The 19,637-nt window shown below is 49.2% G+C and overlaps 2 protein-coding genes across 2 annotated transcripts; both read left to right on the forward strand.

Moving 5' to 3' along the window:
• Nucleotides 1-6,972: 6,972 nt before the first annotated feature.
• CMBL (carboxymethylenebutenolidase homolog) lies at nt 6,973-16,677 on the forward strand. The gene is given in 11 exon segments (XM_049767954.1): nt 6,973-7,124; nt 7,126-7,247; nt 8,847-8,878; nt 8,881-8,953; nt 10,521-10,545; nt 10,547-10,667; nt 15,176-15,267; nt 16,491-16,532; nt 16,534-16,557; nt 16,559-16,636; nt 16,639-16,677. Coding segments are annotated over 11 exon segments (732 nt in total). The 5' UTR covers nt 6,973-7,031; the 3' UTR covers nt 16,669-16,677.
• A 1,032-nt stretch (nt 16,678-17,709) lies between these two features.
• On the forward strand, nt 17,710-19,368 carry LOC126001794 (cytosolic 5'-nucleotidase 3A-like). The gene is given in 4 exon segments (XM_049769023.1): nt 17,710-17,748; nt 18,098-18,136; nt 18,138-18,249; nt 18,252-19,368. Coding segments are annotated over 4 exon segments (879 nt in total). The 3' UTR covers nt 18,941-19,368.
• Nucleotides 19,369-19,637: the final 269 nt, after the last annotated feature.

Raw genomic sequence — 19,637 nt, forward strand, 5'->3', positions numbered from 1 at the left:
TGGAGTGGGAGGATTCTTGTTGGACTCAAGAATATGAGGAGAGGGGCTGAGAAGGCAGCTAAAGAATTCAAGGACTTGGAGTTGCCAGTCTCCCTTTCTCTCTTCCTCTGGCTGTCTGTTTGTCTGTCTGAGTATCTCATACATACCTTGTGGCAAAGTTTTTTTTTTAATTTTTATTTCACAATATAGGGTTATTGCATTTAAATCCACATTTAATTTAAACATTTAAATTTAATTTAAACATTTAATTTAAATTAAAGAGATAAGGTCCAATCTTGTACAAGGTCAATCCCTGGCATCCTTTTTGTCCCCCAACCACTGTCAGGGAGATTCCTGAGCACAGAGCCAGGAGTAAACCCTGAGCACTGCAAGGTGTGACTCCCTCCCCGCAACAAAATACTCTCCTCCTTAAATTAAATCTACAGCAGAGATTTAAATCAACTTTGCTCACCACAAAGAGTGGTGAATGCTGTTAGGGAAATAACTACACTAACAACTAGCATTACAATGTTAAAGAATGAAAGTAGTAGAATGCCTGTCTCAAATACAGGCAGATTTGGGGGAGGAGGGGGGCATTGGTGGTGAAAATGTTGCACTGATGAAGGGGGTATTCTGATTATGACCGAAATCCAACTACAATCATGCTTGTAATCATGGTGCCTAAATAAAGGTTTTATATATTAAAAAATAAGTAAATAAATCAACTTTGCCAAGTAAAATCAATAGGGAAGAACATTTTGTTTTGTTTTTTTTTTGTTTTGGGATTACACCTAGCAACGACCAGGGGTTCCTCCTGGCTCTGCACTCAGAAGTCACTCCTGGCAGTGCTCAGAAGACCATAAGCAGTGCTGGGACAGAACCTGGGATGGTCAGGTACAAGGCAAGTTCCTTATCTGCTATACTATCGCTCTGGCCCCTAGGGAGGAAATTTGATTTTATTTTTGTTTTTGGGCAACACCCAGTGATGTTCAGGGGTTACTCCTGGCTATGTGCTCAGATACTACTTCTGACTTGGGGGACCATATGGGATGCTGAGGATCGAACCCATGTCTGTCCTGGGTCAGCCATGTGCAAGGCAAATGCCCTACTGCTGTGCTATCTGCTCTGGTCCCTAAGGAGGAAATTTTAAAACATTATTATTATTATTTTTTTTTTTTTGGTTTTTGGGCCACACCCGGCATTACTCGGGGGTTACTCTTGGCTGTCTGCTCAAAAATAGTTCCTGGCAGGCACGGGGGACCATATGGGACACCAGGATTAGAACCAGCCACCTTTGGGCCTGGATTGGCTGCTTGCAAGGCAAATGCCGCTGTGCTATCTCTCCGGGCCCTAAAACACTGATTTTTAAGCACAGCAGGTTCTCAGTGTTGATTCATTATCATATTGGCCAGTAAAGAAATTCCCTGCAAAGTTCCAAGACTTAGTTTCCTTAGACATCGAGTCTCTGACTCAGGCTGTTTCTGAGAATACTGAGCCAGAGAAGTGAGGCTTTTCTGCACATGCGTAAGAGGAGGACAAGTCCCCAGGCCTAAAATTCTGCAAATAGAAAGTCCCTCATGTTCATAATAGTATTCCTGGGGGTGAAGCAATAGCACAGCAGAGGGGGCATTTTTCTTGCACGCGGCTGACCCGGGTTCAATCCCAGGCATCCCATATAGTCCCCTGCCAGGAGTGATTTCTTAGTCCAGATCCAGGAGTAACCCCTGAGTGCTGCCATGTTTTCACATTTGCCTGTTTTCTTTGTCAAGGAATGACCTCTCGAAACATCTTGGAACACAAATTATTCTCCTATGTGTGCATTGCACAAGTTGATCTTCTGAAATGGCCCAGGAGCAGATTAATTCATCATAACAACTCCCATGCCAAACCCAGTGTTTACAGGATTGCTTAGGCCCTCGATACGGTGAGATATGCAAAGGAAAGAGAGAAAGAGAAAATTTAAAAAAAGAAAGGGGGGGGGCCGGAGAGATAGCACAGCGGTGTTTGCCTTGCAAGCAGCGGATCCAGGACCAAAGGTGGTTGGTTTGAATCCCGGTGTCCCATATGGTCCCTCGTGCCTGCCAGGAGCTATTTCTGAGCAGATAGCCAGGAGTGACCCCTGAGCACCGCTGGGTGTGGCTCAAAAACCAAAAAAAAAAAGGGGGGGGGGAAAGAGAGTAGGAAAGGATCTTCAGAAGAGACAGGAAAACAAGAAATTTAAGCAAGAAAAAAAGACTTTTTCCTTGCAGTGCTGGGGATCCCAGCAGAATACTGGACTATCACAACCTTTGAGCTCAGGCATCTTAGTGGTGACTGGAAATGCCAGCCTGGAAATGCCAGGCTGAGTTCACCAGCCTCCTCCCTCTTTCCTCCCCTCCTCCACGTCCTCCTCCTGCCCAGGCTGCTGCTTGCTGCCCTCTGTCACCGCGGCCACTTCTCTGCAGACCCCAGCGACGGAGGCAGGGCGAGGTAGGGGCCCTGCACGCTGGGACACACTCCGGGGTGGGCAGGTGGGTCCCCTGCACACGGGGTCTTTTGCATTCGTGCCACCACGTGCGTCCTTTGCAGCTGCAACTCGCAACTCTGTTCTCATGTTCAGCATCCCAGGCCCCTGCACAACCCCGAGCTACTTTGGGGAAAGGCTCTGTGGGTTTTGCTCAGTGGCAGGGCCTGCGGGAGGGTGCAACCAGCCTAATGTGCATCTGGAGGTCTAGGCAGGAAGGGGGAAAGCAGGGCCTCACTGCCTGGTGACCCAGGACTTGCGTGGTGGCCTTGGGGTTCAAGGGCCAGGGGCTCCCCCCTCCCAACATTCCTCCTGCAGAAAACGCCACCTGTTGTTTTCAAAGCCTGTTTCACCAAAGGTGGCCGGGCCAGGCCCCTGCCCCACTGGGGATCCGGGGAAATGTTATCCGGACCGCAGGGGGCCACGTGACCGGCAGACTTGCAGGCCAGAGCCCAGCCCTGGAACTTAACTCTCTGCACGCTGTGCCCTCTGCAAAGAAGTAGTCAGATACATGGAGATGGATGATTCTAGAAGCAAGCAGGGATAAGAGGAGGAGGCCAGGGGCCTGAGCCATAAAGTAGTGTGGAAGGCGCTTGCTTGGCAGGCAGCCAACCACGGATTTGGATTCGATCAGAGGTTCCATCAGAGGCATCCCATAGGTTCCCCTGGCCTGAATCTTACCAGGAGTGATCCCTGAGCTCAGTATCAGGAGTGAGTGTAGGTTCCTCCCCCTCAAAGCAGGTGTAGCCCTTGTGAGGAGCTCCCTAGAATGTTTGCTGAGTGAAAGGGAATCCCACTTCCCCCTGATCATGATCGGGGAGTTGTGGGGAAAGGGTGGGGTGCAGTGGGGGTCCTGAGTCTTTGTGTCACTTGAGTTTGCCAGGTTTAAGTCTGTAAAATTTGTAGTAAATTCTTGCCCTATGCTTGGGATACTTCCATCAGTGCCCATCCCCTCCTGTGTGGAGAAGGAAGGAAGGAAGGAAGGAAGGAAGGAAGGAAGGAAGGAAGGAAGGAAGGAAGGAAGGAAGGAAGGAAGGAAGGAAGGAAGGAAGGAAGGAAGGAAGGAGGGAGGGAGGGAGGGAGGGAGGGAGGGAGGGAGGGAGGGAAGGAGGGAGGGAGGGAAGGAGGGAGGGAGGGAGGGAGGGAGGGAAGAAGGAAGGGAGGAAGGAAGGAAGGAAGGAAGGAGGGAGGGAAGGAGGGAAGGAGGGAGGGAAGGAGGGAAGGAGGGAGGGAGGGAGGGAAGAAGGAAGGGAGGAAGGAGGGAGGGAGAGAGGGAGGAAGGAAGGTAGGTAGGAAGGAAGAAGGAAGGGAGGGAGGGAGAGAGGGAGGAAGAAAGGTAGGTAGGAAGGAAGAAGGAAGGAAGGAAGGAAGGAAGGAAGGAAGGAGGAAGGAAGGTAGGTAGGAAGGAAGAAGGAAGGAAGGAAGGAAGGAAGGAAGGAAGGAAGGAAGGAAGGAAGGAAGGAGGGAAACCCCCTATTTCTTTCTGTGAGTGACAGCATAGCAAGTAAGCCTTGCACATGGCTGATCCGGGTTTGAGTCCCAGCGTCGTATTATTAAAAGCCTAGTCTTCCAGGAATCATTTCTGAGGGGAGGACACAGAAGAAGCTCTGAGCATTGCCTGCTGTGGCTCCAAAACTAAAAAGAAAAACAAAAATCTATTTTTTTATTCTCTATCCCATCCCCGAAGTGCGCAGGGGTCACTCTTGGATCTCCACTCAGGAATCACTCCTGGCAGGCTTGGGGAACCATATGGAATGCTGAGGATCAAATCCGGATCAGCAGGTAGGGAGGGAGTTTGTCTTGCTCAAGGCCGACCCGGCTTCAGTGCCAGGCATCCCAAAAGGTCACCTGAACCTGCCAGGTTCCTGAGTACCTGTGATTTCTGAGTACAGAGCCCTGAATGCCGCCGGATAGGACATTTTCCTTGCATACAGTTGACCTGGGTTTGATCTTGGACACCCTAGAGTGCCCTGAGCACTACCCACGTGTAATTCCTGAACCAAAGCACCTCCAGGTGTGTCCCAAAAACAAAGGAACAAGCGAAAAAGAAAAACATACAAAGAAAGAAGTTTCTGCCTAACCCAGTGATTAAGAACAGGCTCCCCCTACCACTCCCCTGTTTTCTTCCTATCCTCAGAAACTTTGAAGGGCCCTTTTTTAAATTATTATTTTTTGTTTGTTTTGGCTATACCTGGCCAGTGTACAGGGTTTACTTTTGGCTCTGTGCTCTGAAATCACACTTGGCATGCTCGGGGGACCATATAGGATGCTGGGGATTGAACCCAGGTTGGTCACATGCAAAGCAAACAGCCTACCCACTGTGCTATCACTCAGGCTCTCGGCCCCCCCTACCTTCCCACAGGTCCCTTCTTGAACAGCTCAGGCTCAGTGTCCCCAGGAGGGCACAGGGGACAGAGTTCATGCAGCAATGACGCAGTTTCTCTCTGTACCCATGTCCCCTAGCCGTATTGTTAATGAACAAACAGTGACCTGGAGGTTGCAGAGGCGGGGTGAGGGGACACCCGGAGATTTTTGTGATTGGGACAGTTTGTCACCTGCTGGTCTATCCCTTTCATGTCTTCAGCTCATTTTCCTGAGCCTGCACATGATGCCAGCCCAGGCTCCTTCCAGTAACCTGTCAGCCTAGACAAGCCTGAACTTCAGCCCTGTCAGCCATGTTAAAGCCGTGTCTCACAGGGCTACAGTCTGTCATTGACCCGTCTGCCAGGGACCTACCTTTTGTTCCAGAATTCTCCAGCACATACACACACACACACACACACACACACACACACACACACACACACACACACACACACACACACACACTGCTGGGGGAAAGGAGCTTACTGTAAGGTGCCCTGTGCCCCTGCCCTCCCTTCACCCTCTTGCCCCAGTCTCATGGGCTTCTGGTCCTACACACACACACACACACACACACGCACACACACACACACACACACACACGTTGGTTTTTGAGTAACACTCGGCAGTGCTCAGGGGTTACTCCTGGCTCTACACTCAGAAATCGCTCCTGGAAGGCTCGGGGGACCATATGGGATGCCGGGATTCGAACCACTGTCCTTCTGCATGCAAGGCAAATGCCTTACCTCCATGCTATCTCTCCAGCCCCCCTTTATATATTTTATTAATTAATTTTTTTTGTTTTTGGGTCACACCTGGTGGCTCTCAGGGGTTATTTTTGGCTCTGCGCTCAGGCATGCGAAGCAAATGCCGTACCACTGTGCCATCTCTCTGGCCCCACTTCTAGACAGCAAGAAGTTTCCAAGGGTTGAGCACAGCCCAGGGTTAGTCCCAGACACCACACAGTCCCACAGGCATTGTCAGCAGCCCACCATACTCTAGCTCCAGCCTCTGTTTCTCTTATTATTTTTGCTTTTCGTTTCCATCCTCCAGCTCTGCGCCTTTGAGGATTCGGATATTAACAGTGTGTCTCAGCGATGACTGCTTAGTTTACATGGTCCCAAGGCCAGAATGGCACTTATCTTGTGCTCAGATTGTGTCAGGCTTGTCCCTGATCCTGGTCTTTCCCTGCCAGACACCCTCTAACAGTTTCCCAAGTCTCTTTCTTTGCTCTCCTCATCCTGCCAATTTCTGATCTGGCTGGAGGATTTTCTCCATGAGTGCTACCATTTTCTTTTTCAAAATTTTTCAATTTTTAATTTTATTTTTGTTTTTTGGGCCACTCCTGGCAGTGTTCAGGAATTACCCTTATTAGGCTTGGGGGACCGTATGTGATGCCGGGGGTTGAACCTGGGTGGGCCACATGCAAGGCAAATGCCCTACCCACTGTGCTATTAGTTGGGCCCCAGAGCTCTTAGGGGTTTATGGGGCGGTAGACATGGAGTGTTTCTCCAGTGCTACTGCTATCAGTGCTCAGTAGTCTGTGAGGTGTTGGGGATCCAACCCAAGGCCTTTCATGAGCCAGGCAGGCTCTCTATCCTCTGATCTATCTCTGTCACCTCAGTGCTGCTCTCTGCATTTTCATGCATGGCAGAATGGATTTCATTTGTCCTGGTTTCCTGGGAGATCCTATCTGTTTTGTTGCCAGAAATTGCAGAAATGTAATAATAGGTCAGTGGAGAAGGTGCTTGTCTGGCACATGACCTACCCTGAGCGCAGAGCCAGGAGTAACCCCTGAGTATTGCTGGGTGTGGTCCAAAGAGCAAAATAAAAAAAGAATTGCAATGTGCCATAGTGAGAGCACAGCAGGTATAGGGTATTTGCCTTGCACACTGCCAACTTGGGTTCAAACCCCAGCATCCATATGGTCTCCTGAGTCTGCCAGGAGCAATTTCTGAGTGCAGAGCCAGGAGGAATCCCTGAGCACCACCGGATGTGACCCCAAAACAAAAACAGAACAAAATTAAATAGAATTACAGAAATATCCTTGCTTTCTCTCCTAGTTCTCAGTGGAAAAGAAAAGAGGTGCTTTCTGCTGCCTCAGTCTGTGTGTCCTCCCTGCGACAACTGACCTACGTGAGCTGTGACCCCCAGTGTGTCTCTGTGTCGCCAGTCTCCTTGTGCCATGGCTAACGAGGCACAGCCCTGTCCATGTGACATCGGCCACAGGATGGAGTACGGCGGGATGGGCCAGGAGGTGTCCGTGGAGCACATCCGGGGCCTATCTGACCAGGGCGCCTGTGAACAGTGGCAGAGCTGTGCTGGTCATTCAGGACATCTTTGGCTGGCAGTTGCCCAATACCAGATACATGGCCGACATGATTGCCAGCAATGGCTTCACGTGAGTCTGCGTCCTGCCTTGGAATCCCCAAGTCCCCAGGATTTAGCTTCTTTCTTTCAGGGGGACCAGTTGCACCCGAACTTCCATGCTCTGTGTCACTGTCTGCCTGAGCTGGCACAGGAAAGAAGTGGGAAATTAAAATTAACTTAATTTAATTTTTTTGGTTTGAGGCCATCCTTGGTGGTGCTCAGGGATCACTCCTGGAGCTGGATTGAATTTGCCTCAACTGTAGGCCATGTGCTCAGTTGTTGAGCTTTTTCTGGCTGGTTCTTTTCTTTCTTTTTCCTGTTTTGTTTTTGGGCCCCACTCAACCAATGCTCAGGGGTTATTCCTGGCTCCATGCTCAGGAATTGCTCTTGGTGGGGTCGAGGGCTTATATGGGATGCCAGGGATTAAACCCGGGGTCAATCTTGGGTAAGCTGAGTGCAAGGCAAATGTCCTACCACTATGCTATTCTTGCTTCTTTCTTTGGGAAAAAAATTGGGGGTGATGAGCCATACTTAGCAGTACTCAGCAGTTGGTTACTCCTGGCCTTGTGCTCAGTAATCACTCCTGGTAGGCTTGTGTGGACATTGAGCTCAAGGTGGCCACTTAGAAGGCAAATGCTCTCCCTGCTGTGTTATTGCTCTGACCCCTAATGTTAAAATTTTCAAAAGGGAGCTGGAGTGATAGCACAGAGGGGAGGGCATTTGCCTTGTATGTGGCCAATCCAGGTTTGAGCCCAGCAACCCATATGCTCCCTGGAGTACCCACCAGGAGGGATCCCTGAGTGCTGCTGAGAGTGTGGCCCAAAAAAGCAAAACTAAAGTAATATATATTTTTTAAACCTAAGAAATCTGTTTGAGGGGCTGGAGTGATAACACAGCAGGAGGCATTTGCCTTGCATGTGGCTAACCGGGACAGACCTGGGTTCGACTTCAGTGTCCCATATGGGTCCCCTGAGCCAGGAGCGATTTCTGAGTGCAGAGCCAGGAGTAACCCCTGAGTGTCACCAGTTGTGGCTCAAAAAAACAAACAAACAAACAAACAAAGGAAATCTATTTGGGACGTCCCTAGCACTGCTCAGCAAACTGGGTCTCGGGTCAGAGTGAAGCTGGAGGAAACTTCACTGCCCAAGACTGAGCACTGCTGGGCATCACTTGGGCAGGGCCAGTTGCAGGCCACACTCAGTGCTGCAGGGGCCCCTCCATATCAGGGGTCTCAAACTCGTGGCCTGCGGGCCGTTTGCGGCCCTCTATACAACATTTTGTGGCCCTGCCCTAGAGGAATCATTTTTGTTTTGTTTTGTTTTGTTTTAGTTGTTTGGGTCACCAATGCTCAAGGCTTACTACTGACTTTGCACTCAAGGATCACCCCGACTTTGCCTCTGTGGCCCCCCAGACAAATTGAGTTTGAGACCCTGAATTCTATAACCCTCCATGCTGGGGGAACTATGAGGTGCTGGGGATGCACCAGAGCTAGGCGGCGTTTGCAAGGTGTGTGCTTCAAACACCAATGTCCTGAAACCACTCACAACTGCTCCCCTTTCGGAGTTCCTGGTCCTGGCACATCCCAGTGGCCCTGAAGCTAATCTTAACTTCATCTTCTCTTCCTCTGTAGGACCATCCTTCCAGACTTCTTTGTGGGGCAGGGGCCTGGGACCCCAACGGGGACTGGTCCACCTTCCCTGTGTGGCTGAAAACCAGAAATGCCAGGAAAATTGATAAGTGAGTTCCCTGCGGGTATGTTATATGACAGTGTGGATATTGTGGGAGGCCCTGCCCAGATTATTCCGAATCCCTGACGTTAGGTCCCTGGAGATTTCGAGTGTTCCCTGAAGTTGCAAAGAGACACATACACACAGCTGTGCAAAAACAGGGCAGGACCCTACATGACCCTGGCTCCCCTTCCCCAGATGCCCCCTCCTGATATGCATGCCCAGGGACAGTACCTGGAAGGACTTTGGGACTATTTTCCTTGGCAGTGGGGCCCCATGGGACTCAGAGCTGGAGCACAATGGAGTGCCTGGGTGCGTTGCTAACAACACCACCACTAATGCACTGTTCATATCCAACCTGAATTCTTCAATAATGAATCATGAGGTGCATCTAGAAAACAAAGTGACCCAACAAGGAAGGGTCTAGCCTATCCTCCGGTGCTTTTGATTTTGTGTTTTTGGGCCACACTCAGATGTGTTCAGGTATCGCTCCTGGCAGGCTCAAGGACTCTTTGGGATGTCATGAATAGAACCTGGGTCAGCCCTCTATAAGGCAAAAAGCCTTCCCCACTGTGCTATCCTCCCTCCCACCTGTTCTTTTTTTTTGGGGGGGGTTTGGGTTTTTGGGCCCCCACCTGGTGACTCTTAGGGGTTACTCCTGGCTATGTGCTCAGAAATCACTCCTGGCTCAGGAGAACCAGAGCGTTCTCCAGGGGATTGACAACAGGGGATTGAACCTCGGTCTGTCCTAGGTTAGCGCATTGCAAGGCAAGTGCCCTACTGCTTGCGGTCACTGCTTCAGCTCCACCTCCCCACAGTTCTGCATGGGGATTTATGCATCAGTACTCAGAGCTACTCCTCCTGGCTCTGTGCTTGTGAGTGATCCCTGGTAGTGCTCCGCAAACTGAAGACCTTGGCCCTGGGTTTTTTTTTTGTTTTTTTGTTTTTTTTTGTTAGTTTTTTGGGACATATCCAGTGAAGCTCAGGGCTTACTCCTGGCACTGTGCTCAGAGATCATTCCTGGTGGGCTCAGGGACCATATGGGATGCCAGGGATTGAACCCGGGTCTAGCTTGGGCCTGGCTTTGCTCATTAGAGAGCTCCAGGGTCTGAGTAAAATAGAGCCATTTGCATGACCCTGGACAAAGGTGGAGCTCTCTGCACCCCAGCACAAAGGGAAGTGATGCTTTTCCCCAGGACAGAGCCCTAATCAGACCCATAGCACTTGCAGGGCAAGGAAGACCCTTTCTCCTTGCCCTCTAAAACCCACACAACCCCACAACCCAAAGAGAGTATGACCAGGTGGTTGGCTAGGTGGAAGAAAGAGGGGGACAGCTAGATGTCTGGGGGGGAGGCTGCAGGTTGTCAGGACTGGTGATACTAGTGGAAGCCCTGTCTGGCTGGGACCAACAAACCGGTCAGTTAGCAAAGATCCTTCTGCCCAAACCCTGCAGGATTCTGGAGGCAGTTGGACACGGCAGGACAGGGCTAAGGGGACCCCGAGGGGCAGAAAGCCTGGTTCTAGCTCTCGGAGCCCCACCCCGTCCAGGTCCATCCAGCCACTCTTCTGTGTTGCAGAGAAGTGGATGCTGCCCTCCGGTTCCCTAAAGCAACAGTGTGGTGCGAGAAGTATTGGTGCTGTGGGCTTCTGCTGGGGGCGGGGGTGGCCGTGGCACCATGTGATGACCACATACCCTGAGTTCCGTGCCGGGGTGTCCATCTATGGTAAGTGGGGCCAGGTTTGGAGTGGGGGAGGTCACGAAAAGCCCAGGGAAATGGGCGCAGAAGCTGGGAATTTGTTGCTGTTTTAATTTTTAATTAGTTTTTTTGTTTTGTAGTCATACTCAGCGATGCTCAGGGGTTCCTTCTGGCTCTGTGCTCAGGAATCACTCCTGGAAGTGCTTAGGGGACAATATGGAATGCTGGGGATCAAACTCGGGTCGGCAGTGTGCAAGGCAAACTCTCTACCTGCTGTGCTAGTGCTCTGGCCCTGTTTTAGATTTTTTGTTTTGTTTTGTTTTTTGTTTTTGGCCCACACCCAGTGACACTCAGGAGTTACTCCGGGCCGCACTCTCAGAAATTGCTCCTGGCTCGGGGACCATATAGGACGCAGGGGATCTGAGATCTGTCCTGGATTAGCAGTATGCAAGGCAAGCACTTTACCACTGCTCTATTGCTTCGGCCCTGTTTTAGTTATTTTTTTGTTTTGTGTTTGGGTCATACCCAGTGGTGCTCAGGGGCTCCTCCTGGCTCTGCACTCAGAAATCACTCCTGGCAGGCTCAGGGCACCCTATGGGATTCTGGGAATCAAACTTAGGTTGGACATGTGCAAGGCAAACACCTCACCTTGGCTGTGCTATTGCTCTGGGCCACTTTGTTTATGTTTTGGGGGGCCACACTCCGTGCAGGGGTCTTCCTGTTCAGTGCTCAGGAATCCCTCCTGGTGCTGCTGAGGAACTATGGGATGAAACTAAGACCAGCAGGTTGCCACTAAGGGAAGGCCAGACCCCTAGTGTGTGAGCTGTTGGGCCTCTTGGGGCTATTGTAGGAGAGGCCCTGAGTGGCAGAGCGCCTCTCCCTTTGGTAATGTGTAAGGGAGAACATTTCTTTCTCTTTCTGGTCCTGGTACTCAAACTCAGGACCTCTCACGTGCTTTGCCCCTTCTCTCCAATAGTTTTCTGTGGTTGCTGGTTAAAACCAAGCACTACCAGGCTGGAGAGATAGCACAGCGGTAGGGCTTTTGCCCTGCATGGGACCTCGGTTTGAGTCCTGGCATGGTCCCTTGAGCCTGCCAGGAGCGATTTCTTTTTAGGTTTTTGTTTTGTTTTGTTTGTTTTTGGGCCACACCTGACTCCTGGCTCTGTGCTCAGAAATCTCTCTTGGCAGGCTCGGGGGACCATATGGTATGCTGGAGATCAAACCTAGGTTCGACCCAGATTGGCCACATGCAAGGCAAACCCCCTACACTCCAGCCATGCCAGGAACTATTGCTGAGCACAAAGCCAGGATTAACCTCTGAGAGCCTCCGGGTGTGGCCCCAAAACCAAATAAAAACAAAAACAAAACAATCCCCCCAAATCTCCAAAACCAAAATAAATACCAAGTGCTACCCTGATATTCTGACAGTATCTCCAGCAGATCCTTACCTGCTGCGTGTGTACATTAACTGGAACAGACCAGGAAGGAAAGACCAGTTCAGGGCACACAGGCCAAAGGAAGGGAAGGGTAGGAAGCATAGCAACGGGATAGCAATCGCATGTCACACATAGCAACTGCTGGCAGAGATCAGTCTTCAGATCATTAATGTTTCCAGTATTCAGATCATGAGTGTTTCAAAAATAAAAAACGAAAACTCAGCAAAACCCCAGGGCCTTTGATTTTCTTACTATTTCCTAGTTATACTAATGATTCCATAGGGCCTGGTGGTTCCTCACTGGAATTTTCTTTCATGGAGTCTCAAGTGTAACCAAACCACAGTTTAGCTGTTTTCCTACCTAAGGGAAATAAACTTCCTTCAATCCTACCAGCACCATCAGCCTTGGGGACACTAACCGGCGAGGACGGCTCCCTAGTGCCCCCTAAGGGTGGATAGTGAGTGGCATGTATGAGGCCTGGGACATTGCAGGGACTTGGCTCAGTATAGAATTTAGGGACCCAGGCCGGAGCCATAGTACAGTGGGGAGGGTGTTTGCCTTGCAAAAGTCAACCCCCGTTTAATCCCAGGCATTCCATAGGGGTCTCCTGAGCACTGCCAGTAGTGATTCCTGAGTGTAGAGGCAGAAGTAATCCCTGAACATGGCGAGGTCTGACCTCAAAACAAAACAACAAAACAAAATTTAGGGGCTTTCTCTGTGCTCCCTTCCTCCCTTCCTCCCTTCTTCCTCCCTCCCTCCCTCCCTCCCTCCTTCCCTCCGTTCTTTCCTTCTTTCTTTCTTTCTTTCTTTCTTTCTTTCTTTCTTTCTTTCTTTCTTTCTTTCTTTCTTTCTTTCTTTCTTCTTTTTCTTTCTTTCTTTCTTTCTTTCTTTCTCTCTCTCTCTCTCTCTCTCTCTCTCTCTCTTATTCTTTCTTTCTTTCTCTTTCTTTCTTTTCTTTCTTTCTTTCTTTCTTTCTTTCTTTCTTTCTTCTTTCTTTCTTTCTTCTCTCTTTCCTTCCTTCCTTTTCTTTTTCCTTTCTCTTTCTTTCTCTCCCTTCCTTCCCCCCTCCCTCCCTCCTTTCCTCCCTCCCCCTTTCCTCCCTCCCTCCTCCCTCCCTCCCTCCCTCCCACCTCCCTCCCCCCTCCCTCTCCCTTCCCTCTCTCCTCCCTTCCTTCCTTCCTTCCTTCCCTCCTTCCTTCCCTTCTCTTCCTTCCTTCCTTACCTTCCGCTTTCCACACCCGTGGACACTCAGGGGTTACTCCTAGCTATGTGTTCAGAAATCGCCCCCCTGGCTTGAGGAACCATATGGGATGCTGGGGGATCGAACCACAGACCATCCTAGGCTAGCACGTGCAAGGCAGACCACCTTATGGCTTGTACCACAGCTCCAGCCCTTTTATTTTTTTTTTTCCTTAAAACTTTTTTTTTGGTGGGGGTTTGGGTCACACCTGGTGGTACTCAGGAGTTACAACTGGCTCCTGCACTCAGAAATCACTCTTGGCAGGCCAGGGACTATATGAGATGTTGGGGAATTGAACCTGGGTTGGTCCCAGGTCGGCTGCATGCAAGGCAAATGCCCTACCCACTATGCTATTGCTCTGGCCCCCTCTTCTTTATTAATCTTTTTTTTGGGGTGGTGGGGGTCTTGAGCTATACACAGCAAACGCTTTGGGATCTATTCCTGACTTCTGAATTCAGAAATCACTTTTGGCAGGCCAGGGATGATAGGGATTGAACCTGGGTTGATCCCGACGTCGGCTATGTGCGAGGCAAATGCTCTCTCCACTATGCTATTGCTCCTGGTCCCTCCTGGTACTTTTGTTCTGACTCGGAGCTCAGCCCTTTTGCATTTCTGCCCAATGTCCAGTTAGCTCTGCGGACCCACCTTAAATAAAGGCTGTCGGACTGAAGCTGGAGCAGGTGGATGTGGAGACAGCATAGGGTTGTACGGCGTTGCCTCTCCTTGGTGCCAACCCCCGTCTACAGCCCCTACCCTTCAGAACACTTAGATAACCATTTTCTCACAAATATCAGACTGGTACATTGTTTGCTGGCTGTGCTGGGATTTTGGATTTGCCCTTCGTTACTCCGAATCCCAGAGGCAGACCCCTGCTTTATTGGAAAAATTTTTTTTTGTTTTTGTTTTTGTTTTTTGGGTCAATACCCCGGCAGCGCTCAGGGGTTACTCCTGGCTCCACGCTCAGAAATTGCTCCTGGCAGGCTCGGGGGACCATATGGGACGCGGGATTCAAACCCAATGACCTTCTGCATGAAAGACAAGCGCCCCTTACTTCCATGCTATCTCTCCTGGCCCCTGGAAAAAATTTTTTTTAAGATAATGAAGTAGTAACCAAAAAAATTAGACTTCCCTCTGCCCTGCCAGGATCAGGGGCCAAACCTGAGCTTCCATGGTAATGCTTGGTGGTCGCTGCAACTGCCCAGCACCATCATATCAGTGGGCTGAACAGTTGGTGACAACAGAAAGTTCTAGAACTTTTTTTTTGGTGTGTTTTTGGGCCACACCTGGCAGTGCTCAGTGGTTACTCCTGGCTCTTTGCTCATGGACTCATTCTTGGTAGGCTTGGAGGACTATGTGAAAAACTGGGGATCCAATTGGATCAGTAATGTGTAAGGCAAATGCCCTCCCCACTCCAGCCCTTAGAACATTATTTCATGGTACCACAGTGTTCAGTTCCCTTGTTTGAGATCCAGGCTCCTGGTGAAGGAGGGAGAGGGAGAAGTTACTGCAGAAATAGCTTTCTCCTCGATTCTGTGCCACCAGAAAGGCCACGTATGTAGATTGGCTGAAAAGAAAATAGGGCTGGAGAGACAGTAGCTGAGCAAGGGTGCTGACCTTGCTTTCAGCCAATCTGAGGTCTCTGGCACCAAATAAGCCAGGACCCCCTTGCTCCACCAGCAGTTCTCCCTAAGTACAGAGCTAGGAACGGCTAGCCCGTGAGCACTTCAGGGTCTGGCCCCCAACTAAAATCTCAAGTCTGCAAATGTCACCAGGTCAGCCTAATGCTCTGCGATGTGTGACTGGCCCCACAGGCATCTCCTTTCCCCTCCATGGGCCTCACCCGTGTCCCTTCCTCGCAGCATCATCCCGGGAACCAGGGGATGTGTATGCCTTAAAGACCCCAACGCTGTTCATGTTCGCCGAGAATGACACTGTGATTCCGCTGGAACAAGTATGTGAGCCTATCGTCCCTTGTTTCTAGAAACAATAACCCAGCAAGGGTTGGGAGCGAGTATCAACAAAGGGGCTTCTGTTGCTGCCAACAGCTTTCAGCTTGGACTTTGGATTGCTGTGGGGTGCCAGGATAGAACTCAGGGCTTCAAGCCTGTTTGGTCCCACTGATTTGCCTCTCTGATCCCTAGTCCTAGTGTTTTTCTGTTTTGGTGCCACACCTGGTGGTGCTCAGGGCTTCTCCTGGCTCCATACTTAGGGATTACCCTTGACCGTATCCAGGGGACCCTATGGGGTGCTGAGGACTGAGCTCAGGTCAGCTACATGCAAGGCAAGAGCCCAATGCACACTACTATAGGACCCCAAAGGTGTATGACTGAGGATAAAGTGGTTTCCTCAGCCTCCACAGATGCCCCTGTATGGCCTAATTACTGAGCATAGAAGCAGTCTCTGCCTCCGTGACTCCATAGGGAACTCACAAAATACTTTGAGATTGGACCTTAAAAGCCTGATGATGATTTGAACCCAGAGTGAGGGGAAGGGGAACGTGGAAGCCTGGTCCAGAGCCACAATTTGCTGACTCATGTTTAATATGTTCTATTAAACTACCATTGCTAACAATCTAGGCACTGGCCTGGCCACATTGCCTTCAACCACTGACCTCTGGGCCTGGGTCCAGCACTCCAGTCTGCTGGCCAGAGAAGTGGTCCACGACGTCAGAGCTGGGTGTGGGCCCTCAGACACTCAAATACCATATTGAATCTTATCTAGATTTGAGGATAAATAAAATAGAATTTCAGTGCATAGCACAGTGAAATTTTTTTTTGATGCCACAAAAAATAGTTTTTGTCCTCAGGGGCTTACTCCTGGCTATGTGCTCAGTAATTAATTCTGGAGTGCTGGGGAAATCCCATGGGATGGTGAGGATTGAACCTGGGTCAGCTTCGTGCAAGCCTTACACATTCTGCTATTTGGCCCCAACAGTGGGTTTTCTTTGCACATGTCTGTCTTGAGTTCAATCCCCAGCACCCCAGATTGTCTCCTGAGCACCCCCAGAAGTGATTCTTCAGCAGAGCCCCAAGAGTTAAGCCCTGAACACCTGCAGGTGTGGCCTGGAAAACTGAAACACCTCAGTGTGTGGTGTAGACCCAGAAGCTGAAAGAGCAGTGTTTGTGTTGTGTGTGTAGATGGTGACTCTGGAACCACGGTGCTCTCGCTCCTCAGGTCTCTCTGCTGACCCAGAAGCTGAAGGAGCACTGCAAAGTTTGAATATCAGATCAAGACCTTTTCGGGGCCAGACTCACGGCTGTGTGCATCGCAAGAGAGAGGACTGTTCGCTCGAAGACAAGCCCAACATTGACGAGGCCAGAAGAGGAACTTGCTCGAGTGTCTCAATAAGTAGTGTCTAGGCACAGGCTCGGCAAACCTGCTCAGAGAGAGGCTTCCTGAAATCCTGTCATGGCATCTGCTTCACGCTTTGCACAAAATAAACCAAGGATTTCTGAACCCACTCTTTTACTCCATGCAGTAGGAAGTGTTCATGGCTGTTTTTTGCTTGGTGTTTTTGCTTTTGGGGCCACACCCAGCGGTGCTTAAGGACTTTCTCCTGGCAGGCTCAGGGGACCTGACCACATGGGATCAGGTCAGGGCAGGAAAGGCAAGTGCCCTTCCCGCTGTGCTCTCTGGCTGAGTCTTTGCTTCTCTTTTTTTCAGCTTTTGGGTCACACCCGGCAGCACTCAAGGGTTACTCCTGGCTCCATGCTCAGAAATCGCTCCTGCTGGCTCGGGGGACCATATGGGGGTGCCAGGATTTGAACCAATGACCTTCTGCATGAAAGGCAAACAATGTCTTACCTCCATGCTATCTCTACGGGGCCCTATTTTGTTTTTGGGTCACACCCCGGCAGTGCACAGGGGTTCCTCTTGCCTCTACACTCAGAAATCAATCCTGGCAGGCTCGGGGGGACCATATGGATGCCAGGACTCGAACCACCCACCCCTTCTACATGCAAGAAAATGCCCTACCTTCATGCTATCTCTCTGGCCTTTGCTTTTAACATGTGCCACAAAGATTTTTTGACCACACCCATCAGTTCTCTAGTTACTCCTGGCACTACTCTTAGGAACCACTCCTGGCAGCCGTGGGGAACCGTGAGATGCTGGGGATTGAGCCAGTCAGTTCCAGGATGGCTGCGGTGTGCAAGGCAAATGCCCTACCGGCTGTGCAATCACTCAGGCCCCTTATTAAGAAACCCCTCTGTGGGCAGGAGGTTGGTGTGTGTGTGTGGGGTTAGACCATACCTGGTGGTGCTGGGAATCAAACCAAACTGGCCACATGTGGGGTAATGTACCTTCACCCATGCAGTCTTTTGGAGCCGTGAGCTCTCAAATAGTGTGAGTGAAAAAATGGAGGAGCACCCACCAGACAAGAGGCCAGTGGAGCATGAAGGGCCATGAGCCTTCACTGGCCCTTGGTGCCGAGGTGAGCATGGTCCCAAAAGTGAGTGGTGTGTAGCTGAGCTTTGTGACCTCATGCTGCACAATTTTAAAACGGTCGGTGGCAGAGAAATGGGTAAATGCCACGGTATCATGGGCCTTTAAGGCTTAACGAGCTTATAGGGCCTAAGGAGGTTATCACTTACCATTTAGTGAATATTCTGTGTAGCTGAGCAGAATCAAACTTTCTTATTAAGCCTGGCTTCTACAAAGTCCAATACTGGCATTATATAAAAAAATAAAAAAGAAAACAGCATCTGTAAGTTACTTCAACATTGCTAAAGCATTTTTACAAGAAAAAACTGCAAAAAAGCAGCTTAGAATAAAGAAAGCAGCGTGCTCGGGCCGCGAGGCGCCGGACGGGCCGCAAGACCCAAGATCATCGACATGATGCCGGGAATTCCAGAGAAGTTCAGTTCCATCAAGAACCCTACAAGAGTGGAAGAAATTCTCTGTGGTCTTATTAAAGGAGGGGCTGCCAAATTGCAGATGTAATTGACAACTGTAAACTGGTTTCAGATGAATGTCGAAAAAAGTTATTGCAACTAAAGGAAAAATATTATGCAATTGAAATTGATCCTCATCTCTCCATAGAACAGAAGAGCCCTTATATGGTTGAATGGTATACTAAATCACATGGTTTGCTTGTTGAACAAGCTATTCCGAAAGATAAACTCAGAGAAATTGTGGCAGAATCTGACATTATGCTCAAGGAAGGGTACGAGACTTTCTTTGATAAGCTCCATGAACACAGCATCCCTCTGTTCATCTTTTCGGCTGGAATCGGTGATGTATTAGAGGAAGTGATCCGGCAAGCTGGTGTTTATCATTCAAATGTCAAAGTCGTCTCCAACTTTATGGATTTCGATGAGACTGGAGTGCTCAAGGGATTTAAAGGAGAATTAATTCATGTATTTAACAAACATGATGGGGCCTTGAAGAACACAGAATATTTCACTCAGCTAAAAGACAATAGCAACATAATTCTACTTGGAGATTCCCAAGGAGATTTGAGGATGGCAGATGGAGTAGCCAATGTTGAACACGTTCTAAAAATCGGCTATCTGAACGACAGAGTGGATGAGCTCCTTGACAAGTACATGGACTCTTACGACATTGTTTTGGTAAAGGATGAATCTCTGGAAGTTGCCAACTCTATCTTACAGAAGATTCTGTAAATACGCATTTTTCAAGGAGACCTATTTCGTTTAGGTGCAGTTGATGGCAAGAACTCTTCGCTCATCAGTTCATCTTGCTGAAAGACTCTTATTTATGGTATGATCTGGCTCTTAAGTTTTTCATTCTATTACTGACATATTTTTCCAGACATGTTCAACTTAATGAACTGGAAACTCTGCACACCCCAACACACTCCTTACCACATTTTTTTTTTTAAATAGATTAAAAGGAAGTCTTAAAGCCAAAGTTTCAAAAATAACTCCTTATGTTTTCAGGTGAATTTCATAGTTTAATGTGATCAGAAGTTTTTTGATGAGTCTTTTTACACTGTAAAAAGCTTATAGAAGTTTTAAAAGTTTGATGAAAGGTTTGGTTTAAAAAAATACTGCCCTTTTTGGTAATTGGATGAGTTGTGCTAATGATCACCGTCTTCTGAAATGTGTCATGTTTGCTTATTCTATGTGGTATGAAATCACTATTTACCAGAAAATATTGGCACTTGATTTTTGAAAAACAATTGGGTCTACATGTCACTAATTACTATAAAATGTTCTGTAGTGATGCACTGATAATAAACATGAAATGGGAAATCTTTGTAAAAAAAAAAAAAAAAGAATAAAGAAAGCAAATTTGGGTTGCAGTTTAGGAATTTGGTGTATACCCGTCTGCTTACTGCAAGTAGCCCAAGTTGGAAGG

The sequence above is a fragment of the Suncus etruscus genome, chromosome 2, assembly GCF_024139225.1.
Source record: "Suncus etruscus isolate mSunEtr1 chromosome 2, mSunEtr1.pri.cur, whole genome shotgun sequence".
NCBI classification, from domain to species: domain Eukaryota; kingdom Metazoa; phylum Chordata; class Mammalia; order Eulipotyphla; family Soricidae; genus Suncus; species Suncus etruscus.